Source organism: Mandrillus leucophaeus, unplaced genomic scaffold (genome assembly GCF_000951045.1).
Source record: "Mandrillus leucophaeus isolate KB7577 unplaced genomic scaffold, Mleu.le_1.0 Scaffold1097, whole genome shotgun sequence".
Classification (NCBI taxonomy): domain Eukaryota; kingdom Metazoa; phylum Chordata; class Mammalia; order Primates; family Cercopithecidae; genus Mandrillus; species Mandrillus leucophaeus.
The window spans coordinates 485,053-504,539 of NW_012099176.1; the positions used below are offsets into that span (position 1 = coordinate 485,053).

General features: G+C 53.1%; 1 protein-coding gene across 1 annotated transcript; it reads right to left on the reverse strand.

Moving 5' to 3' along the window:
• Window positions 1-5,005: 5,005 nt before the first annotated feature.
• Window positions 5,006-13,706, reverse strand: LOC105546410. Its single transcript, XM_011989606.1, has 5 exons — window positions 13,569-13,706; window positions 11,446-11,537; window positions 7,212-7,232; window positions 6,079-6,193; window positions 5,006-5,493 (listed from the first exon to the last, which is right to left on the reverse strand). The coding sequence occupies exons 4-5, from the start codon at window positions 6,185-6,187 to the stop codon at window positions 5,255-5,257; spliced, it is 348 nt and encodes a 115-aa protein (XP_011844996.1). The 5' UTR covers window positions 6,188-6,193; window positions 7,212-7,232; window positions 11,446-11,537; window positions 13,569-13,706; the 3' UTR covers window positions 5,006-5,254.
• Window positions 13,707-19,487: the final 5,781 nt, after the last annotated feature.

The window sequence follows — 19,487 nt, forward strand, 5'->3', positions numbered from 1 at the left end:
GATTACAGGAGTGAGCCACCACACCCAGCCAGCTCACTTAATTTTAATGGAATACAGTGGGCATTATGATCCCAACTTTACAAGTGAGAAAACTGAGACACAGAGAGGTCCCCAAAGTTGCCTAAAGTCACACAGTAAGTGGTAGAGCCAGGATTCCAGCTGAAGTCGGCTTCCACATCCCACCTTCTAACCGCCGCCACTAGATTGCTGTGTCTGCTGGGGTGTTAGGTCACAGGAGAAAAGAGAGAACGGCTTCGGGCCAGCTGCGTGAGGGGTGCTGTGTGCTGGGCTGGAGGATGCAGCCATGTGCAACTCCTCCTGAGGCACGCTGTGAAGGTGCAAGCGGTGTGTTCTGAGAGGTTGTGGACTACGTGGTTCTCCACCCAATGAGCTGACGGCAACGAAGGAAGGATGGCCGTTGGGAGGGGGAGCTGGTGGAGAGAGGGGACAGCTGGGGAGGAGGGCGGAGGAGTAGCTTGAGTCAGACTGAGGAGCGCAGGGGAGGTGCTGGCTGTCCTTGTCACTCTTCCTTAGGAAATGCCTCTGTCAGTGCCTGGGGTTCAAGGAGGGTGGGCCGTTTTCTTTCTGAGTTCTGAGCAAATCAAGCTGGGGCATTCTGGGGTATGCTGCCCTATCCCAGGAGTCTCAGCCTTAGGTAGTCTGGCAATCTTCTCCTATAAATAATCAATAGACCCTGAACAGCACTTGTAAACTTGAGCGTAGAAAACTGGGTGAGACGTTTTTATGGTGAAAGAAGCTTCTCCTTGAAGTCCCCCCAGAAGCCTCAGGGGCAGAGTGCCAGGGAAAGGTTTTGGGGATGTGGGCTGGATAATGCCATCATGGGGCTGCTGGAATCTGGGGTGCCAGAGCTGCTGGTTGGAAAGCCCCCGGGTATGAGGGCAATGTGCCACTTTGACGAGGGCCTCTGCCTCCCACTTTTTTGGGCCTGAACAGTGCAGAGGATGAAAACTTCTCATCCAGCTTTCTACGTTCAAGTTTACAAGTGCTGCTCGGGGACCACTGATTATTTCCAGGGGAAGATCAGCAAACCACCCAAGGCCGAGACTCCCGGGATAGCGCCGCACGCCTCGGAGTCCCCCAGCTCGATTTGCTCATAGCTCAGAAAGAAAACAGCCCACACTCCTTGAACTTCAGGCACTGACGGAGGCATTTTCCAAAGAAGAGTGACAAGGATGGCCAGCACCTCCCTTGCATTCCTCAGTCTGACTCAAGCTGCTCCTCCACCCTCCTCCCCAGCTGGAGCTGAGGCTGAGGGCAGTTGAGGGCCACCAGGGAGAAGAGCTGGGTCAGGGCTGTGACCCGCCAGCAAGCATGAGGCCAAGCAGATGTGCTGGGTGAGAGGCTGGAGGCCAGGTGGGAGCTGGCTGCCCTGCGGCGGCAAAGGACATGGCTGGAGGTTGGGATGGGTGCGAGGTCGAGTGTGCCTCAGGGTCCGGTTTCTGTTCCCATAGGACAGCTGTGGTGACAGAGCTGTGGCCAACTGCTCCCTGGGCTGAAGGTGAAGGAAGCTGTGCTCCCATTGGTGCTAGGGAAGGCTGCTGCAGGGCTGGAGGCCTGGGTGCTGGACTGCTGGGAAAGGCTGCCTGCTGCACCCCCAAGCTGCAGTCAGGGCTCGCCCTGAGGCCCTGAGGTGGGGAGAAAGCAGCTCTCTCGTACACAGCCATGTGCACATGCGCGCGCGCGCGCACACACACACACACACACACACACACACACAAAAGACGCTCTCACTTCATCCCCGAATTCTCCCTTCCACACACAAAGCTAGTTTTCAGTTCTCCAGTCCCCCTCCATCCCTCTCCGCTTCTGTAGTCTCTGCTGGGCTGCACTGGGGGTCTGGTCCCAATTCCCCTCTTCCCTTGCTGCCCCTGTAACAAAGGGCTGGCCATGTGACATGATCTCCTGAGGCTTCAGAGAAGTGATTTTACCCCGAGCTACACAGGCGGGAAGACCACCAGCCTGGAAGGTGTGTGGTGGGTTGGGAAGACGGGAAGGGCAGGAGCATGGGCCGAGGCCCGGGTTGCCCCCCAGGGAAACTCACTATCCTCAGCAGGGCCCTTCAGCCACTTTCCCAACAAGCAGCAAATCTCCGCCGATTGAACTCTGACCGAGGCAATGGGGGCACGCCAGGCAACAAGGTGGAGGTTTGCTAGCGTGGGAGCAGGGACAGCGTTGAACACAGACGCTCTGGGTGTTGAAGAGGAGGCTTCACCCTTAAATCCACACCAACTGCTCCCTTCACTTCCCCCGGTGAAGAACGAAGGACCCTGTGGGATTTCTACTTCGAATCTCTCATTTATTCCGACATTCACTCGGTTGCGACTCCAAGTTATCAAAGATGCAAGACAAGAAGTCTATAGCAGGAGTGGTGAAGTGGAGGTGGAGAAAGACTGCGGAGAGGGCTGTGTTCCTGGCCCCTCCTTCTCTTCCAATTTAGGGCACCGTTTGAAAAGAGTACAAATAGTGTCCCTTAGCACAGACTAGACAGCAGAAAAGGACAGTGCAGTTGAGTGGGGGAGCTCCCTTTTCCACAGAGTGGGGCCCTGCAGCTGCAGCGGGCAGGCAGGCAATCTCCAGCCTGGTTGGAGACCGTGCCCTGAGCAGCGTGGGTTATGTGAGGAAGAGCTGGGGCCCACTGTCTCTCCAATGCCCCAAACCCAGATTGTGATTTGTGGGGCTGGCAGGGCTTAGCTAGGAAAGCGGTAGGAGGGAGGGGATTGCACAGGACCCTTGCACTCAGGGACCCCATCGATCAGGGGCAAGAAGCGAGTGATGGTTAATTGGGTCTTGATTTTTACAAAGGCAGGATGTAGGAATGATGTCATTTCTGGCGAGGAGGACGTGGCTGCTGTGGTTGATTGGCTGTGGAATTCCAGGGGAGCAAGGCACTAGGAAGTGAGGAACACTGCCAGGCCCAGCAGCTCGTCAGGAGATTGCACTTGGCCCAGTTAGGGCTGGCTGTGGGACGCACGTGCTGAAACTGCTGCCGTGAGCTGCCCCTCTGCGCCAGGAGACAGACCCCATTACCCCACCTACAGCTGCTTCCTGGTATAAGAGAAGTTACCATTTGAAGTGACTCCATAGGAGAGTCTGACAAACATGCTTGCTTTTCAGACAATTAAAATTGTTTTGCTGCTAATCTTGTTTTATGGTGGTCTTTCACCCATCAGCAAGCATCCCTGCACACAAGATTGGAGAGTTGGGTAAATACATCCAGGCCCTGCCAGGATTAGGGCAAGAGGGAGTGGTCTGGGCTGGCAAATCTTTTTCGGAAATTCTCACTTCTTGGAGCACTAAAGGGTTCTTAGTCTATCTGGGCAAGCCTCGTTTCCCTGGAATAAATGGAATCTCAAGAGACTAGTGACTGGTCCTAGAGCTAATGAGTGACCAAAGTGTGACCAGAGCCCAGGTCTGTTTCTCAACCCAGGGCACTTTGATTCTAGATTGAGATGTGAGGTGATAGGTGCCTTAATAGTGGCGCAAAAGATGGGCATTCCCCTCCTCCTCCCTGCCCGCTCCCTGCTCCCTCAGCGGCACCCTGACCTTCGTCAGATGCAGAATCAAGATTTCAGCAGGGGGGCCAGCCCTTTCCCTGCCCCACCCTCCTTGAATTCAGTGACTCAGGAGTGGGAGGGGGTTAGCTATGCCCTTAGAAGGGGGCCAGCTTCTGCAGAGGCCACTGGAAAACTCATCAAGATACTCACAAAGCATAAAGCCACTGCCACATTCTAAGTGGGATGTCGGAGTTGGAAATGAGGCTGGTGTGAGACACAATAAAAGGCTCATTGCCAGGAGACTGGGGAGTAGGGCGGCCAAGGGAGGGCGGCGAGCGTGGAATCCCTAAGTCACCTCCCTCCCATCCTCAAGACTGGGCTGTTGCTCTGGTGGGTTGAAGATCCTGCTCAATGGCATCACGGGTGGATGCCGGGCGCTGGCGGAGTTAACGTGGTTTCAGCCGCCGCAGCATCGCCCCACGGAGACTGGCTGCCATGGGGATTGGCCACGTTAACCAGCTTTCGTTCAAGCTGTTTGGGTATCAGACCTTTCCTTCTTGATGGTACATGGGAGACCTTTCCTTTCTGCAGCTCCTGAAGGTACAAAGCCCCTGGTGCCTACCCGTGGTGACTGGTGTGTGTGTGTGTGTGTGTGTGTGTGTACACCTGGGAACGGGCATGCACACACCCTCACAGGACTGCGTCCACGCAAGCTGCTCGGCGTGGTGGGCTGGGCCGAGAGACAGTCAGCTGGTCTCTTTGCTAAGCTACTAGAAGTCGGCTAACAAAAATGAAAAAGCTTCTCCAGCAGGGGGCGCTGGTTCCTAAGGCAGAGAAAGGATTTCGGGGAACACGGTTAGACAGTCACTTTCTGGTGCAGTCCCCACAGGCAACCTTAGGTTTTAAAGTCAACTTGACGTGTTCCACGAGGAAGGGGGCCGGTGAGATGTGATACGTTCAGGAATCAACGTCCCTACGGGAGCAGCTACAGTGACAGCAGTAGTTATGGTAACCAACGTACAAAACTTGGTTGTGAACTAGCTGTTGAATTCATCTCAGCAAGCTCCTCCTGAAGCAGTGCTGTTGACGCTCCGCCCCTCGCTTCTCCAGTGCTGGAATTGCAGCTCTCACTTCTCCCTTGCCCTCTGTCCGCTTCTCCTAGGCACGAATGCTTCATCTCCCGTGGATCCTGGAGGGCTCCAGAGCCTTTGCTGAGCTTTCCCCCATGCTCCTTTTTGCAGTTCAGCAAATTCAGGGGACTGGGGCACACTGCAAGGGGTTGTGGTGGTGCTGGGGCTGCCAGAGGAGTGTCCCAACCAAGAAACTGGCGAAGCTGCAGACTTGACCTAGCAGTGCCCCACCTCTGGGCCACAGAGTTGGAGCCAGGCCCTGTCCTGGTTCTCAATGCACTCAAAAGCTTAAATCCTAGCAAACCCTCCACTGCGGAGCGAGAAAAGCCAAAGACACAGAGACAGCCCCTGTGGGGCTGCTGGAGGGTCATCCACTGCCCCCATGGCCCCCACCAGGGCAGCAGTGTGGGTGTGTGTGGGGTCAGGGGCGGAAGGGTTTACACGTCTGTACTAATAGCCCTTGGATTGGTGAAGGCCTCACGCCCAGAGCCTGGCCAGGTCACCGGGTAACTCTGAGGTGCTGCCAATTTGAGGGATGGGGGTCCCCCCTCTTTGTAGCACGTGGGAGCAAAGGAGAGCCTCTCGCCTCCACCCCCATTGGGCACCATGTCAGCCGTCCGTATGTAAAAGGGGGAGCTGTACGGGGAGCAGGTAGTGCAGTGGCTCGCGGCCACCCCGCAGGGCTGGCTGCAGGGCTCGCTGGTGAGAGGTGCCAGGCTGCCTCTGCCGTCCAGGGCCTGGGAGCTGCAGGCATTGCAGCTGGGGCCTCTGGGATGCGTGGGAAGGTCGTGCTCCCGATCCTCCTCCTCGTCTGCATCCTCGGTTCCGCTCTTCTTGCAGCAGTAATACTGTGTGGAAGGGGAGAGGGATGCCTGAGAGGATGAATGCTTCCCCGACCCCACGCATTTTTGAGTGTGCACAGGTGCCCCTGCCCCCTGCTGCATGGAGAACCTAGTGCCAGGCACTGAACCCCAGGGGCTTGCTCCACACGTTTCTATTCCCGGCTTTGCAAGGCCAGTGCTGCTTTCCCTTTCCCCTCCCACCACTCCTCGCAGTAACTCCAGGCTGTGGTTGAGTTGGGCAGGGACACACACATATTGAGGACAGGGCTGGGGCTGCTGGCAGCAGCTTTCAGAGCCTCCCCAGAATGGTGCTCTTCCGGCGCCCCTGAAATCTCAGAGGTGCAGGAGACACAACCCAATGAGCCCGTATCTCCCCAGCACACTTTCTGTGTGCTCTGAGCGGGCAGGCTGGGGGGTGCTTAGCTTCCTTCTGACCAGCCCCAACTCCCAGCCTCCTTGACTTATGCCTGCCATATTCCATGGCTTTGGGCTCTGTGGGCCCTGAGGTCAGCCTCCAGTTTCTGCCCCCATAATGAAAAAGAGGTTTGCTGGTGGCCTGGCAGCCTCTGGCTACGGGTCCCGGGGACTGACCTGGAGCCTGCAGTAGCACAGGACGGCAATGATGCAGAGGAGGATCACCGTAGCTAGGATTCCGCCAGTGATCACAACCGTTCCCGCTGTCATCCGCCCGGCGCCCCATCAAACTCTGCAAAGATGTGCGGAGGGCTGAGGACCAGCTGTGGCTGCAGCCCTGGGCTGGGCCGGGGGCAGTCTTTCTGGAGCTGCCCCGAGGCTGGGGCAGGGGGCCTGAGAGCAGCAGGTGCAGGGAGGGCCAGGCCCCAGGGGCTTCCTGAAGGCTGACGACTGGCTCTAGCTCCAGACCGGGCCAGCCTAAGTGGGGGAAGTTGGAGGTGTTCGGCACAGGGCAGATAACAGCTGCGGGAGGGAAGAGAGAAAGCTGAGTGCTAATTCTGCCCCTTGCTTCTATCCAGTTTCAAAAAGTTCTCACGATCTTTCCCCTTTGGTGCTCTTCTCGCCTTTCCTCTCCCCTCACACCCTTCTTAACCCCAGCTTCTGCGTGGCTCCAGACACAGAGGAACAACTGCTGCTGATTGCGGGGCTCCTCCCTGTGTGGCATCATGCTAAGCACCCCCACGCATCTTACCACATCCTCGCGATAACCCTTCAGGGCAGTTATTAGCTATTCCTACTGCATGCATGCTAAACAGAGGCTGAGAATAATTTGGCTGCGATTCCACCCAGCCCATTCATCCCCAAGGCTGTGCTCTTGATCCCCGCCATCCTGGCACACACCCCAGTGGTCCCTGAGCCCTTGTCCCGGGCTGGCGGGGAAAGGGCCAACTCTCAAAAACATCAGGTGACTCTTCTCTGGCTCAAACCCGCACTTCTTTCAGGGGTATCTCTGTTCTTCAAACCCTCCTGAAAAGCAAGGGCAAGGCAAGCCCAGAGGGCGTGGTGTGTGGCATCCTGGGCCCTGGAAGGCTGTGGCGCGACTGGGGAGACTGGTCCTGGCTTCTGAGGCTGAATGAACAGGACAGAGGCAAGCTCTGGGCATGAGGCTGTCCTGGCTTCAGGCAGATTATCCTTTTAGGTCAGTAAATGCGGATTTCTGAGCCTCCCAGGTGCACTGGGACCAAGGGGGCAGGAGGGTGGGGACTGGGGACTTGGCATCTTGGAGACGGAAAAATGACTAGATCACTTACATTAGTAAAGGGAACGGTGACCTGCAAGACAACAGAAAGGACAGAGATGTCGGAATAAGAGAGTTACCCGCTGAAAAAGGCCAGAAGGGTTAGATGATTCCCAGCCAACCCTCATTTTGCTTTCTTCACTGTGTGGCATATCATCAGTGAGCCCACAGACCCCAAGTCTGGGTCTCCAACTGCTAGCAGATGGACATTTCAGTGGATGTCCCAGTGGTCATCTGAAACTCAGTTGTGACAGGCTAAAGTCATCACCCTGCTCTCCAAATGGACTCCCCGCCTCTGACCGGTCTGTCTCTGTTGGTGACTCCACCATAGCTGCCCCGAAGGGCTTTGCAAGTTGTTTATTACTCAAAGGGTAAGTGGGGCTAGAACCCAACCGCACTCTGCTCACAAAGCTGTGCACCCTGGCGTGTTCACCGGGTAAAAGGGGTACCTTTATCTCTTCACCCAAATGTACCACCTGCCCACCACTGTTGTCCTAGAGAGCTGCACCTGCCCAGCAGCGGGGCTCCAAATCCACTCCTGCTCTGTGGACTAGCAGCGTGGGCATAACCTGGGAGCACCACTAGATAGATGGCATCTCAGGCCCTCCACAGGACTAATGAATCAGAGTTTGCATTTTCACAAGGTCTCAACTGAATACGTTGCACATGAGAGTTTGACAAGGCCATGGGACGTTCCCCCAGCTGCCCAGAATTGAAACTCCTCAAATTCTTCTTTGGCTTCCCCAGTCTTCTGTCGCCCACTCCAGTGAAGACTTGTCACCTCTCAAGCTGCAGTGGCGCAATGGTTTCCTAACGAACCTTCCCAGTTTTGTCTCTGAGTACCCTTCCTGCCACCAGCTGTTAAGCCTTTCTTCACATCCCTGGGCGTTTCTGTGACTCTCATGCACCACATTGCCTGCAGGATACATTTATCTGCCCATAAACTTTTAGAGACAGCTTCAAAGGCATAGCCATCCCCCAAGTTCCTGCACGCTCACCCTATTTATCTTTCCCTCCTCACCTCCCTTTCTTCCGCCTACGTGATCTGCTGCCCCATCATGCAGTCCCATTGTTCCTTTTTTTGGAGATGGAGTCTCACTCTGTCCCCCAGTGTGGAGCGCAACGGCGCAGTCTCGGCTCACTGCAACCTCTACCTACCGGGTTCAAGTGATTCTCGTGCCTCAGCCTCCCGAGTAGCTGCGATTATAGATGTGCAACCCCACACTGGGCTAATTTTTCTATTTTCAGTAGAAACAGCATTTCACCATGTTGGCCAGGCTGGTCTCGAATTCCTGACCACCCACCAAGGTGGGTGATCCACCCGCCTCGGCCTCCCAAAGTGCTGGGATTACAAGTGTGAGCCACAGTCCTACAGTTCTTAAGCAGCTTATTGCCTAGTGATGAAAATACACGGGGCAACCCTTACGATACAGTGTGAGACTCGTAGCCACAGAATCGCAGGCCAGAACTGGGGAACACAGAGTGGGGCAGCTAATGACTCGGGGAGAGATGCTCCACTGCAGGTGTTGTATTGAGCTGAATCCTAAACGGTGAGTGACAGCCTATCCAGTAGACAAGGTGGGGAGGGAGAATGAACAGTCCAGGGGTGTGAAGAGAACAGTTCCAGGAACTGCGAGGGATCTGGCGAGGCTGGGACAGGCCAGGGCAGGCATGTGCCTGGAGAGGCGGCAACCCGGGCAAGGAATCCGGATGAACTCTCCTGGAGGCCGTGGGGGTTCCTGAGGGGGCTTTCGACAGGGGAGTGTGTGGTCTTTCTTTTTCTGTCTGTTTCAATCCTGCCCTTCCTTCAAGGTTCTGAGAAGCCTCCCCTGAGTGCCCCAGCCCTGATGCTCTCTCACTTCTGGGCTCCTACTGCAATGCCCTTCATGGTTCGCTCTTCAAATCCCACTTGGTGGGATAAGAGTCAGCTTTTCATGTGGGAACATGTTGATTCCTCCACTATATTATAAGTCCTCTGGGATCAGGGGTTGTGTCTTACATGGTCTCCTATCCTCTGCAGCCTTAGGCACCATGTCTGACACATGGTGTCAGACTTAATAAAAGCTCACTGTTTGGCTTGTCACAGCCCTGGCAGTTATGACTCTGACAGACCACCAGGGGGCAGCAAGCTGTATATCTCAGCTCAATCCAACGGCACACTGGAGCGTCCCTGTTTGAGATCACTTTGATTTTGCCCAGGTGCATGGTGGGCCATGCTTCAGAGGTTTCTTGGGGCATCTGGAGGCGGGGCCAGATGAATCTCAGCTTGGGGAAGGCTTAAGCACTTTCACTACAGCACCACTTCATCCCCCCAACACTTCTCTGCATATTCATCGCTGAAGGCTGCTTACAGACAGAGAGGTCTAGGAGTGACCTGAAGCTGGGGAGGCAGCAGTGATCCACCCCACAGACAGGCTTGGACTAGTGCTCCAGGATGTGCTCAGCCTGTTTTAGGAGACAGGGAATTATGGAGAAGCCGTATAAGAACAGTGCCCTCCCTCCTCCCTGCCTCTGTCCTGGGCCAGCCCTCTTTCAGGACCACACAGGTTGCACACAGCAATGGCCTGGACATTGCGGGCATGGTAGTCTGGGCAGAGCTGGGGTTCTCAAGGCCCAGGTTCGAGGATCACCTGTGCCACTGAGCAGCTACGCCATATTGGAAAATGACCTTCTTTCTCACTTCTGAAGCAAAGATGAACAAAACACTCAGTTCTCACATTCCTCTGTCTCCCTCGCCAGTAGGACTGTAAGGAATTGGAACCAAGGATCACCGATCTTCCTCTGAGTTCTCAAGTGTGACTGTGAGGAACGAGGGGGATGGGTGTGAGAGCTCTTTGTAAACTAGAAAAGACCCCACAAACAACCATGTTTGTGGGGAGAAGGAAGGCCTAGACCTGTTGTGGCTGTTTAGGTCTGGCCTTAAAATCATAAGCCAGGAAGGGACATGTAAAGGGTGTGAGATGAACTAATCAGCTCTCAACAGTTTCCCTGAAGGCTCAGTACTAATGGAAAAAACAAATTTTTTTTTTGAGACAGGGTCTTGCTCTGTCACCCAGGCTGGAGTGCAGTGCTGTGATCTCAGCTCACTGCAGCTTCAACCTCCAGGGCCCAAGTGATCTTCCCACCTCAGCCTCCCAAGTGGCTGGGACCAAAGGCATGTGCTACCATGCCCGGCTAATTTCTGTACTAACGGTACAGTTTAGCATTTACATTCCCACATTCAGTGGCTCTCTGTGATTTCAGGAGGGCCCATTGTCTCTGCAATTAGATGCAAATGCTGGCAGTAACTTCTTACACCCAAACAGCAGCCTACAGTTTACAAAGTGCTCCATTTATGCTCTCTTATGGCGGGCGGGCTCTGAGTTGGCCCAAGTGGTCACTGCCTCCTGGCAGTTATGCCCTTGTGTACTCCCCTCTGAGTATGGGTGTGGCCTGTGACTTGCTTCTAACTAACAGAATGGGTAATGGGATGTCACTTCTGTGAAGAGATTATATAAGATTCAGACTATTCTCTTGCTAGCCATTGTCTCTGATGGTTTTGATACTGAAAGTTGCCATGTTGGGGAAGCCCATGTGTGAAGAAACCTAGGGTGGCCTCTGGCTAATTCCTGGCTGAGGACTGAGGCCCTCAATCCAGCCCCCCAAAAGGAACTGAACAGCCACATTCATGAGAGTGGAAGTGGATCCTTCTCCAGTTGACCTTGGGGATGAATTGACAACCCCAGCTGAGACCTTGAGGCAGAGGGCCAACCAGCCACATCTGGACCTCTGACCCACAGAAACAGAATCATTGTGTATTATTTTAAGCTGTGGAGTTTGTGGTCGTTTGTGATGCAGCAAAAGATAGCGAATACACATTCCTGAATCTTACAAAAGCCCCAGCAATGCTGGAGGAGAAGCGAGACCATTAAGTTATTTTTCTAAAGTCATAGGATAACAACTGTCTGCGTCAGGGCCCGCGGGCCAGTGCTGTGGAGTTTCTAACACACCAGCTGCCTCCTGAGGTGTCCTGAGGACAGGAGAAAGGGGTCCCTATGTTCCCACCCAGGTCTCAGCAGGTCTGGGGCAGAATGACTCAGTGGTGGCCAAGTCAGGGAACGGGGGTAGCCAGAGGACAAACCTGCTGCCCATTAAAGAATCCTAAGGGCCTTCCCTCTGTGACCAGGACTTTCTGAAGCTCCTTCCCCACTGGTGGCCCAGACACCCTCTCCCCAGGGAAAAGGGAGTGGCCCGTGCCTTACACTTACGTGAAACAGCTGGAGCAGTGGTGGCTCAGTCACGCAGGCTACGCCTGAGCAGACAGCAGGTGGGGGTGCGTCATGGCCAAGGGCATCAGTCCCTGCCAGAGAAGAGAGAGGAAGACCCATGAAAGCTGGACAGGAAGGCTGAGGACAGACAAGCTCCTGCTGGCCCCCAGTTGTGACCCCACGGCTCTAGAGTGGAAGTCTCTCCAGGGGTTTGCTTCTTGAGGTAAACCTCCGCAGCTGCCTTGGTTTCCGAGGCCCCAGCCTAAGAACCTGAGGACAGACCTGTAAGGTTACATCTACCCCAGCTGTGTCTCCTTCCCTCTGTGGTGCTTCTGGAACCCTGTGCCCAGGGCAGCAGCAGAATGCTGGGCACGTGTCTGGGAGGTGATGCTGAGCGGGGCAGGGCGCTCGGCTGGTTTTCTCCTGCTCCACTGGAGGATCTGGATCTGTGCCCAGTGGATGCGTCCTTGTTGCTTGCATGACTGACCCTGCTCTTAACATACCTCTTTCCCAGCCCCTTCCCCACCGTTTCCTGGTCCTATTTTTTCCCAGTGCCTGGGCTGCACACTTCCTTCCCCTACTCCAATATCCTGACTTCTATCAGGCCAAAGATGGCGACTGGACAGCCAGAGGAGCAAGTTCAGGCTGCTGTGCTGTTGGGGGAGGGGGAGGCAGGGTCCTCTCGAGATATCCAGGAATCCAGGGTAGGCTAATTTTTGGGGGTCTCTTTACATTCTTTTATTTGTTTATTGATTTAACCAATCACTCTAACCCAGGACAGGGCTGATCTCTTTTTTTTTTTTTTTTTTGAGACACAGCCTCACTCTGTCACCCAGGGTGGAGTGCCACTGCAGCCTTGGCCTCCCGGGTTCAAGCGGTTCTCCTGCCTCAGCCTCCCAAGTAGCTGGGACTGCAGGCAGCCACCACTGTGCCCGGCTATTTTGTGTTTTTAGTAGAGATGGGGTTTCACCACGTTGGCCAGGCTGGTCTCAAACTCTTGACCTTAAGTGATCCTCCCGCTTTGGCCTCCCAAAATGCTGGGATTACAGGCTTGAGCCACTGCACCCGGCCAGGACGGTGCTGATCTTTAAATAACCACTCAACATTATTCGGAAGAGTCTGAACCCTACACTGAGAGAAGGGAGAGGAGGGATGCCCTGTGGGGGTGATGCTCAGCCCTGGCTCAGAGGTCCCGAGGAGGAGAGGCCTCCCTGGGCGGGGGATGTTTGTACTGGGGAGGAAAGCCAGCCATTAACCATATCCACAGAGCCACCTTCCAAGGGGACAGGGCTAACCACCTCCAGGTTCTCACCCTTGGCCAGAAGCTGGAGGTCAAAGGACAGACATTAGCATGATGCCGCAGGGACTAGGCCTATCCGAGCCCAGCAGCTCTCGGGCAGAGCCCTGGGGAAAGCTGAGAAGGGGGCAGAGTGACTGCATGACAGAGCAGCCCTGTCCCCATTATCACCTCCATCCGAGATCTAGACCTTCCTACACTCTCCCACCTCCTGCCTTGGACATTCTGGGCACTTGGGCTTTCTTCTCTCCAAGATGTTCTCACTCAGATTAACCTGTGACGTAGAGTTTAATGTCACTGGGTATCACAGAGGGGCTCTTCCTGCACGAGTTCTGACACGGCAAAGGATAGAAATCAGAAGGCGAAAGGGAGTCTAGGCAGGGCCCTCTTCCCCTGGCTGTGCACAGACTGTACAATGGGAATGTAAGAACATCTGTCTCAGGATCCATGGATGCTTTCACCCACTTTAGAAGACATGGATAGGACTGTAACTTGGTGAAGGTTTGGTGAGGGGATTTCCATGGTGAGAAGCGTTGCTGAGCTATGTATCCCAAGGGAGGAGGGCTCTGGGGCTGGCTGCCTTGAGTCAATATTGTGTAAGTGTCAACAGGGAGAAGACCTCCACTGAAGAGGCTGTGGGCGGCCTCCAGATGCCCAGAGGCTGAGCAAGGGGTTGCAAGAGACTCCTGGGACAGAGATGCAGTGCTTGAATGGGTGAAGGGAACTTCAGGAGAGAGGGGTCCAGTCCAGCAGGGAACCCCAGGAGAGCCCACAAAAACATTTTCAAAAGCAAGAGCCAGTTTTAAGTTTCTCCAAGCTCTCTAACCAGTAAGAACCCCGAATTTCAATCCTGGCAAGTGGTAAAACAGCAGCTCCTGGGTGGTGGTAGGGAAGAGAGAACAGGGCGATGTAGACAGCAGAGGGACGTGTGGGGCCCACCTCAGGTGCTTCCAGCTTGAGCAGAGCGAAACTGGAAGAAAGGAGAAAAACAATGCAGTCAGAATAAGAGTGTTTCATTACTCATGATTATTATGCATTCTTTTTTTTTTTTTTTTTTTTTTGGAGTCTCGCTCTGTCACCCAGGCTGGAGTGAAGTGGCACAATCTCAGCTCACTGCAACCTCCGCCCCCTGGGTTAACGCGACTCTCCTGCCTCAGCCTCTCAAGTAGCTGGGATTACAGGTGCCCACCACCACCTCCGGCTAATTTTTGTATTTGTAGTAGAAATGGGGTTTCACCATGTTGTCCAGGCTGGTCTCAAACTCCTGACCTCAGGTGATCCACCTGCCTCGGCCTCCCAAAGTGCTGGGATTACAGGCATGAGCCACCACGCCCGGCCTCTGATGCATTCTAATGTCTGAGTGGACGATCTATAACTTACAGTAACTACAAGGCTATCACTGAAGACTGGATGAAAAAGCAATGGGATTGGATCAAGTTTTTTTCCTAGGGGCAGGGGAAGATTTCTCCCACTGAATACATTTTACAGGGACATTTGAAGAAAAAAAATTAAAGTTGCTTTTTGAGCATAAATCATGCAACGTGCTTGTTACTTATAGAAAAATGATCCCTGGAAATGTAAAGACTCCAGTGTCTTTTTAAGAAACTTTTATTTCAGGTTTGGGGGTACACGTGCAGGTTTGTCACACAGGTAAACTCATGTCATGGGCGTTTGTTGTACAGATTATTTCATCACCCAGGTATTAAGTCTAGTGCCCAAAAGTTATTTTTTCTGCTCCCTCCCTCATCTTACCCTTCACCCTTAAGTAGGCCCCAGTATGTATTGTTCCCTCTGCGTTCTGGGTTCTCATCATTTAGCTCCCCCTTACACGTGAGAACATGTGGTCTTTGGCTTTCTGTTCCTGTGTTAGTTTGCTAAGAATAATGGCCTCCAGCTTCATCCATGTTCCCGCAGAAGACATGATCTTGTTCTTCTTTATGGCTGCATAGTATTCCATGGTGTATATGTACCACATTTTCTGTAGTCTGTCACTGACGAGCATTTAGGTTGATTCCATGGCTTTGCTCTTGTGAACAGTGCTGCAATGAACATTTGTGTGCATGTGTCTTTACAATAGAATGATTTACAATATCTTTATTTTCTAGATGATGAAACCAAGTTCAGACAGGACAACTGACTTGTTTAACACACACAGCAAGGCAGAGATGGCACTGTAGAGGTTCCAGGCCAGGGCACTTCCATTTGATGTTGTCTCTCCTTCCAGAAGATCTGCACTTATTTCATCAGGAGCTAGGGTGTCCCCTGAAGTGGAGTTGACGGTAACTCTGGCTTGACAGTAACAATTACCTGAGCCACGTATTAAAAAATGGAGACTCCAGAGTTACTGAAGCAGCATCTACAGGGCGGGGCCCAGGAATCTATATTCTTAGCAGGTTTGAGCCTTACCATCTGGCCTTTTGGAAAATGATGCAAGAAGAAACTTCTCTGGGAGGATTTCAGTCTGGAGGCAGTAGGGGAGGGGAGTGATCTTGCAGAGCCTGTGGCATCATCTGGTGCCCATGACAAGAGTGGCTCTGGGTTCTGTGTCCTGAAGGCAAGCAGGCCAGGGGGCAAAAGGAGGGGGAAGCCTAAGAAGAACCAAAGGCGTGTGGCATTAGCCTGGGCGGGGATGGAGCCAATAAAGTGGTCAGATGGGGGGCCTGGCCGGGCGTGGTGGCTCACGCCTGTAATCCTAGCACTTTGGGAGGCCGAGGCAGGTGGCTCACGAGGTCAGGAGTTCGAGACCAGCCTGGACAATATGGTGAAACCCTGTCTCTATTAAAAATACAAAAATTAGCTGGGCGTGGTGGCATGTGCCTGTAATCCCAGCTACTTGGGAGGTTGAGGCAGGAGAATTGCTTGAACCCGGGAGGTGGAGGTTGCAGTGAGCTGAGATCGCACCATTGCACTCCAGCCTGGGCAACAAGAGCAAAACTCTGTCTTAAGAAAAAAATAAAAATAAAAGAATGGGGGCTTTAAAGGCCATTCGTCTAGTAGAGGCTGGAGTTGGGCACTAAAAGCCACCCTGATAGAATGTGCTGGGAAATGGGTCTCTCACTCCCCAGGAGACCAGGGGTCTCTGCTCTATCTGAAGGGCCCCCTGTTCTCAGTGGCCTCAGCCTCACTGAAGCAGGGTCACCTCGCCTCACTGCCTGGATGAATGCTGGCAGGAAATGCCAGCTGAGGCTGGCACCAGCACATGTAATTAACCATCGACTGCCCCCTGCTCCTTGCTCAGCCCCCTGAGGAGCACAGGTTAATTGAGTGGGGCCTAAGCACCAGCTGATCTCAATTTCTCTGATGCAATTAAGCCTTCTCCACTCATTTATTAACTCATGAAATTGACACAGCAGGTTAGCAGCCCCAAAGAAGAGGAAGCTTTTTTTTCCTTGTTACCTGTCTTCCTGTCCTGCAATCCTCAGGCAAGGCTGGAAGAAGGAAATGGGGAAGGGGTTCCCTTTACTTTGATTGTACGTATGCCCATTACAAAGTCTTGACCCCCAGGATGAGGGTTTGAAGAACTAGTGACCACATGGGTTCTCTTACCCTAGATGGGTAACTACAGCAGCAAAGAGATGTGCACTCTTTGAGAAGGGGTCTCTCTGGGAGATACAGGACTCTTGCAAATCATCAAGAAAAGACCTCCAAGAATCCCAGTGTAACAGTAGGCAATGGACAAGTGGTTTACCCTAAAGGCTCCCAAGGAAATGAAAAGATGCACAAACTCATTAGTAATTCAAGAAATACAAGCTGAAGCCACAATGAGCTATCACTTTTTACCTTTAGATTGGCAAAAGTCAGGAGCAGGATAATGCTGAGCATTGGTGCAGATGTAGGTATACAGGAACACTGGTGGTGGGCATGGCTGGGGCAGCCACTGAGGGAGTGACCTGGTACCACTTAGTCACAGCAAGTACACATATGGCCCATGAAATAGCAATTCTGCTCCTGGTTCGATGTTCCTGAAATTTCTTAACACAGCCATAAGGGGTCATATGTGAAGATGTTTGTTACCATGCTGGGCTGTTTATGATGGCAGGGACTTGGAGGCAACCTCAGTGATCATCACTGAGGAGCGGACCCAAAAACTCAGGTAGATGCTATCACAGAGGATATGCACCTGCTGAAAGCAGAGGACCAGATGTGGCACCGCAACACACAGCAGCGAGGAGAAAGCTTAGCACAGTGGTAAGAGAAACAACGAAACAAAACCAAACCACCAAGCATGAGAGGCATAAGAATTCTGCTTACATGGATTTAAACTACAAGCATACAGATCCACAATCCACATGTTCGAGAACACATGCCAAAAAATGAATACACATCATGGCTGCCTATGGAAGAAGGTAAATGAAAGTGAGAGTGAGAAACATAAATAAGATGTGACAGATCTTGCACAGACCAATGATCATGATACTGTGCTATGATCTGAAGAACACCGTTAACTTAGTCTTCTGCATCTGAAGTCCAACTCAAACAAAAAGAGAAAAGAAAGGAGGCTTTCCCTTCCCCCAGGGAGCCTTTCAGGATTGACTAAATGCTGCATATTTTTGTTTGGTCTTCCTGAGGCCTATTTGTCCTCCAGTATTGGCGTTTATTGATACACGGGTATCCTGTGGGTATATTTTGCTTTCTTCTTTACAGTTTAGACCATTTTGGGGCACAGACTTGGAATCACGTGTCTTTGTTGAGCTCCACTCCAGCCACCTGCCTGGTATCTGCACATTCTGAATGCTGGAATGACCAGGTCTAAGGGGGAAGTTGCTTTGCACAGAGTGCTGTCCCCACACAGAGCCCTCCATCCTGCTGTGCTCTGCTGTGCACAGTGGAAAGAGCACTAGGCCAGGAGTTCCAAGATTTGGGTTTAAACCCTATTTTCTGCATTCATTACCTGGGTGACTTTGGACAATTAATGATCTCCTTGAGGCTCATCTGTAAAATGGAGATAAATAATACACCTTTCTCTACGGGGTGAGGATTACCTGGGAAAATGGGGGGGACAGTGATCTTTCAAATCACACCGCCTTCTCAAAAGGGCTGACGTTGTCCCAAGAGCCTCAGGGTCCCTGCAGTTAGCCCTCCGAGCTGCTCACGGCAGAGGCGTCTCCATGCTCACTCGTCCCTGGGTGAGTCTGGCTGTGCTGAGGTTTGGGAGTGGGCCTGGGAGAGCTGTGTGGGCGTTGGGTGGCAGGCAGATCCGGGAGGGTGGGGTGAGGAAGAGAGATGAGCCCTGAAAAGCAGCTGAGGCTGGGGGATTCCGCTGCGTCTCCTGGCCAGTTAAAACTCCCAGCAGTCAGCCTCTGCAGAAGGCTTCCAGGAGCTGGGAGGTGTCTTACTGAATTCCAGGTTTTTGTGGTGGTGGCTCCTCAATGTGAGTGATATTTTTCTTCTCTGTGGCAATCCAGTGAAGGGGCTGAGTGCCTATCTGGGTGCATATACAAAGCCCACAGAAGACACTCACAGCGAGAAGAATTCGGTGGAGGGAGGAGTTTGGAGCCAGAGGTGACCATGAGAACAGCAGCTCGCAGAATAGAGTTTAGGTTTCCGCTGAGCCCTATTATGGGGGTTTGAGCAAGTCGTATCTAGATCCTGCGGAACATGTGACCCCAGCTCATATTTGAGTTATGCCTGAGGTAATGCGTCTGAAAATGAGTTTATTATTCCTCTTCTCTTCCATTCCATCCTTGATGAGCTGCTCAGAACAGAACATGACCCGCAGGCTCCTGATCATGACCTTGACTGGACCTTGTCTGGCTGGGCCTTTGTCTCAGCATCCTTGTGGAAACTCTGTTATTCCCCTCATTTATCCTTCATCTACTGCTTACTGAGCACTAAGGAAAGTGCCTGGCATGGAGCCCGGCCCCAGGGACACAAGATGAGAGGCAGAGTGCCCCCGAGGAGCTCACAGGAAGGGACACGGACAGAAAACATGGCCTGTCCTCTGGTTTCAGGACCTCCAGTGTCCAGTCCACCTGTGGAAGGCCTGGGGGTGACTCTGCAATCTCTGTCAGACCACCACGGTCTGACATGGCTTGGAGCGCACAGACGCCCTGGAGTAGGCACACCCATCAGGCTTGTTCAGTGCTTGGGGTTACAAATAAATATTTGCTGCAGATAAACAGAGGTGCCCTGCTCCTCCCAGCCAAGGGCTGCCTCAGAGGTGCTGCCTGCATCCTGGATGCCTGTCAAGGGCAAGGCTGAGCGTACCCCTTCCCTGATTGGGGTAACACAAAACATGTTTCTTCAGCAAAAGAAGAACATGCTCTGCATGTTTCTTCAGCAAAAACTGTGCTGATCACGGAAGAAGAGTGGGCACAGGTGTGGGACTCCTGCACTGGCAGAGCCTGAGAACCTGGCTGTGGGCCCCTTGGGCTGGGGAGGGGCTGTGACTTTGGTCTGAAGCCCCACAGCACACTGTTTCGTGTCTGCCTTACTCACCAGTGAATCTTTAGCCCTAGAACATAGGAGATGCTCAATATGTATCTGTCTAATGCAGAAACTAGTGTCTCGAGCATGCCATGTTTATTGGAAGTCTTCCTTGTCACCATCCGCCACACTACCCACGTGTCTCTGCCGCAGAGTGTCACATAGCACCTCAAGCTCCACCTGCCCCAGCTCCCAGCCTTTTCTGATCCTTCCAGGCCTCTCTTCCTGAGAACCTCAGTTTTGCCTATAGTCCATGTGACATAATTGGGACTTAGTTATGTGTCATTTTACATGAGTGTGGACAATTTTATGCAGATAA